Genomic DNA, 4,706 nt, shown 5'->3' on the forward strand with positions numbered 1-4,706 from the left:
TGTTCAAGGCACCACCGTTTCTGTTAAAACAAACATTTTGCTACATTTTGTCTGTGCTGAACTCGGCCCTGTTTTCCTCTCTGCTCGCTATCAGCTGTCACAATGTCACAACGCTATGAACTGTGGGTAATTCCCTTGGACAAAGTCTGCAGAGATGTGGACTTACAGAAAGTGTGCATAAAGGGCTCTCAAATGTCATCTCTCTCATGATGCCACTGATGGGGGAAGACAGAGGCTTTATGAGCTTTTCTACTTCTCTGAACAAACCTCTGGGTTGTTGGTGTAGTTTGGTGAGATGTAAGACCACTTCTGGGACTGAGCTGCATGAAGAATCCTTGGTAATGTCTCCCAACATCCTGAGTTGGAGCTGCAGGTGGACTACATCCAGCTGCTTGGAAAGATGAAGGGGCTGTAGGTCCAGTTCCACTTTATGGCCCTTTGCTGCATCAATGGATAAGACACCTGCCTTTGGTGAGAGAGACCTGGGTTCAGTCCCCCACTGTGACCTATCCACCACTGTGTCCCTGAGCAAGACACTTAGTTGTTCCAGAGGTGTGTGACCTCTGACATGTACAGCAATTGTAAGTTGCTTTGGGTAAAAGCGTCAGCTAAATGAATAAATGTTGTCCTTTAAGCACATTTATACAATAAAGGTCACCAAGCGCACTTTGAGCTTTGTAAATTTTGCCACTGCCTCACAGGGCCCTTACAAGGCTTCACTAACCGAAGGCCAAAGAAAGTCCTTCCTTAGAGCGCCTGTTTGTGCAGCCCTGGAGCAGCTGCTCTTTGAATTATAACTTAATTCTCATGTTCAGTGAATTTCTAGGTGGCTTTGCACCAGTTTGTAAATCCACCACCCTTAAAAGGTCTATCAAATCTGGCACGTCTTCACTCACCAGTTATTCCTCCACTGCTGTAGCACATGAAAAGCACACCGTCTTTCACATAAAGCAGCCTGCTTTGAACGCACAGGTGAGCTTTTCTGTTCCAAAAGAACAGTGTACAGCCTGTGGAGTGAATGGCTTCTTGAGTATCAGGCCCCATCCACACTACGTTTTAGTTTACAAACGGAGAATTAAATTTATTATCTCCATCCACACTAGTGTTTTACCCTGGGCATGTGTGCGTGCCAGTGTAAACGTGAAGCAGATGGTCTATTCCGTACTTACAGAAGATTTGGCAAAATACATACAGATGAAGCATCAGACCAGTTTTTTTTGCATATGCCAATAAGGAGCTGGGACTGTTACTGAATGTAACACGAGTGTGGTGGCGGAAATCAGACTGGGAGTCTTCAAAGTAAACGTCGACATGCACAGTACAAGTATAGGCGGACAAGTTTTATGTGTGATGAAACCGATCTCCCGATATAAACAGTGCTGTTTATCACCACAGTGCAAAGTGCAACAAGCAGCATGTGGGTGTCAAAAATATTTATATTCAAAAATACAACTACCAATCACTTTAAAATTGTATGTTTTATTCAGACACTTAACATTTTGACATCACAGTGTAAATATCTACTTTCCAAAAACTCTGTACAAATATAGAACCTGATCACTTTGTCTATGTGGAACAGCGGACCAGGAAGGGGGGGGGTGAATGAAAGCCAACAACACCACCTAGGGAATTGTACCCCAGGAAAGACTATTTAACCCTCAATTAATTGAAGGTAATAGAGGAAAAAGGCACAAAACATTATGAGACAGAGACAAAATATACCAATATATAATTTTAATCAGCAAGGAAACAATCAGGGACTGGAACTGCTGAAAGGAAAAGTGAACCAGCAATAAAAATTATAAAATGGTAGATAAAACAACTTTATTACAATAGTTAGTTAAATATTTCTAAGTTCAAATAAAGAATATAAATCCAAACCCAAAATAACTAACCAAAGCTAAGTAGAGGTCACTTGTGGAGAGGCAGACTACGCTGAGGAGTGCCCAGGAGTGCTACCACTACCCACCTTAGGTGCAGCACTACAAACCTCAAAGCATTATTCACAGCAAAAATGGTGCAGTCTGTATATAGAGCCCCCACGCAAAAGGTGCCTAGCCTCCCAACAAAATGGCACCCTGTTCAAAATATAAACTGAAGACAAAATAAACAAAACAAACAGGAAACTAAATGAGGTGAAACAGCAGTGGTCTAAAACAAGGAGGAACCTGGAAAACTGAAGGAAACAATTAGCCAGGCTCAGCCTTACTGCATTAAAACACATTTACGTATCTACTCGCCACCTCTGAGATGGGTCATGAAGATACAACAATCAACAGTCACAGGGCAGGAGAAAAGGAGGTTCCTAACAGGTCAAAGTGCAGGTAAGCAACATAAACTGTTAAGGGAAAACAAACATGCATGAAACTATTCCTTTCACATAGCTGGGCCGCAACCACAGCAGGGACAGATCAAGAAGCAGAGAAAGCGAAAGGGAACACAGGTGTCTTATATAGCCTAAGCCTAATAAGGAGGTTGGCCAGGGGAGGAGTTAAGTCAAGGCTGCAGTCAACACCACCACACCTTAACCTGCACCTGGGGAATCTTTCCCCACTACATCTACTTGACAGAGGAAAGTCAGCCAGTATTCACTGCTTCATGTCCGACTTGATTCAGATTCAGATGTGTGACCTCATGATTTTCACCTCAGCTGTGCTCAGACCACTCTGCTGTCTCTTCCCGTTAAACAAATGATGCGTGCCTCTCTCACTCCTCCATCTGCAGACCTCCATCTATCTATTGTCTTTGTGGACAGTCTCTCTAGAGTTAGAAAGACAGAGAGTGAGAGATTCATGAGACTAAAAGATCACGTTGATTAATTTGATTATTTGTACATTTAAGAAGATGGTAACCCCCCCCCCCACACACACACACACACACACACATAACATAACAGCAATTGATGAATATGATTAATAGCATTATTCTATCTGCTGGCAGCATAAACAACATGAGTTTCCACTTCTCTCTCTGATGCAGGCCTCCTGTTTCTTATTGTTGTTGAATACAAACTCAGTGCTTTCAGGTCATCAGAGTCCAGATTCTGTAAAGAGGACACACAGTTCCACACGTCAACTGGCTGAGTTTGTGAGAAAAATCCCAACCTGCCATGATTCAACCACCTTTAACAATTTAAAATATGTAATAGTAAACAATCAAACTTAATTTACCTCACGCTGTTGTGGATTCTGTTCTTTGTTGGCAGCTGAATGATGGAGACAATATTTGTAATCAGGTGACCAACATGAACATTTGTATTCTTTCAACATATTCACACAATTTTAGAGAAGTGAAAAAACAAGAAACCCAACCCAAGATACAAACAGTACCTTTTTGAAGTTTCCTGTTTTTAACAACCAGACAGATGATGACCATTATGAGGAAAACAGTCAGGCCGCCCAGGATCACACTCATCAGGTTTGGTATTCTATCACTCTCTGCTAAAAGAAAGATCTAAAAGTTAGACTCTATTTTCTCTTTAGTGGCTTGAAAAGTGCTAACATTAAACTGACAAATGTTAAGTTAGCCGTACTGTTTTTATCGACTATCTGCACAATGATAGAAATCTTAAAGAGAATCTTACTTGTAGACTTTCTGTCAGCATCATCATGAGATTCATCACTGCCTTGTAACAAAATGAAGATAAATTTAATCTAGATTTTACTTTTAAATGGTTTTATTATGTTTGTTTTGACATTAATTAAATAGCCATATATGTGTTTTAGGACAGTTAATAATTTTACAAATATAGAAAGACATAACAGAAGAACAGATACCACAGGATTTTATAATCTTACCTTCAACATTTAAATGTATCGCACTTAAAATTGTCTGTCCCTCTATGAAAAATCCACACAAATACAGCCCAGAGTCAGGAAAATTCACTGTCTTAATTTTGAGAAAGACAGTGGAGGTGTTGGAGCTCATTTCAAATTTTCCGTTTTCTACTCCATCACAGTATTTAGGATCGCTGTCAGCCTTGGTCATAATGGAGATACAGCTGGCCTTGGTTCTGTTGACCACTCTGAACCAGGTTGTCATGGCTTGATTTCTGGAAATGTTGGTAGTCGACAGTGTGACTTCTTGACCAGGCTGGACCTTCACAGTCTGAGACTCAGAAACTGAGACAGAGATCCAGCCTGAAACAAACAGCAGAGACAACAAGAGATGTGCGTGTTATAGGAAGGTAAACAACACCTCTGAATAAATTATACATAAGAAAATAAGTCTTAATTGTAGAAGCAACAAAGTAGAGAGAAATGTGTTGGCAGTACTTACTGATGCTGCAGATAATTAAAGCTGTTGTCAAGATGAAGTTCATCATAGTGCGAATGATTGCAGCTCTGCAGTGTCTGTAGTTAAACCGTGCTCCAGGAAGGGTGCTGTCAACTTAAGAGGCGGGCTCTCTTATCATGTTATCCAGTTGGTCCACTGACCCCATACATGCTTTCAGTTTCAGTTCAGCTTTCAGAGTTTTTACTGCTTCAAGAGAAGTTATTCTTACAGTTATTTTATATTAAGTTACCAAAAAAGGTTCTAACCAAACTAAAAACATGTACATCAGATACATCAAGACTCATCAAGATGTTTATTAAAGATGGATTCACATAACTTAGTTTCACCTCAAATGAATCCCAGGCTAAGCTGAATCAGGAAGACATATCTTTATGATATTCATTCACATCTCTCTCTCCCTCTTCTTGTTT

At 40.5% G+C, this 4,706-nt stretch overlaps 1 protein-coding gene across 1 annotated transcript; it reads right to left on the reverse strand.

The window, feature by feature from the left end:
- Positions 1-2,879: 2,879 nt before the first annotated feature.
- LOC123980456 lies at positions 2,880-4,431 on the reverse strand. Its single transcript, XM_046064864.1, has 6 exons — positions 4,279-4,431; positions 3,798-4,139; positions 3,584-3,625; positions 3,330-3,437; positions 3,171-3,205; positions 2,880-3,043 (listed from the first exon to the last, which is right to left on the reverse strand). The coding sequence occupies exons 1-6, from the start codon at positions 4,322-4,324 to the stop codon at positions 2,927-2,929; spliced, it is 690 nt and encodes a 229-aa protein (XP_045920820.1). The 5' UTR covers positions 4,325-4,431; the 3' UTR covers positions 2,880-2,926.
- Positions 4,432-4,706: the final 275 nt, after the last annotated feature.

This window comes from Micropterus dolomieu, linkage group LG12 (genome assembly GCF_021292245.1).
Source record: "Micropterus dolomieu isolate WLL.071019.BEF.003 ecotype Adirondacks linkage group LG12, ASM2129224v1, whole genome shotgun sequence".
Classification (NCBI taxonomy): domain Eukaryota; kingdom Metazoa; phylum Chordata; class Actinopteri; order Centrarchiformes; family Centrarchidae; genus Micropterus; species Micropterus dolomieu.

What these genes read in the sequence shown, in the direction of transcription:
- LOC123980456 (XM_046064864.1), bottom strand. Translation starts at nt 4,324, where the DNA reads ATGATGAACTTCATCTTGACAACAGCTTTAATTATCTGCAGCATCA. An exon ending in GATACATTTAAATGTTGAAG is followed by an intron (nt 3,626 to 3,797) that starts GTAAGATTATAA and finishes TTTTGTTACAAG; the next exon opens with GCAGTGATGAATCTCATGAT. An exon ending in TGCTGACAGAAAGTCTACAA is followed by an intron (nt 3,438 to 3,583) that starts GTAAGATTCTCT and finishes TTCTTTTAGCAG; the next exon opens with AGAGTGATAGAATACCAAAC.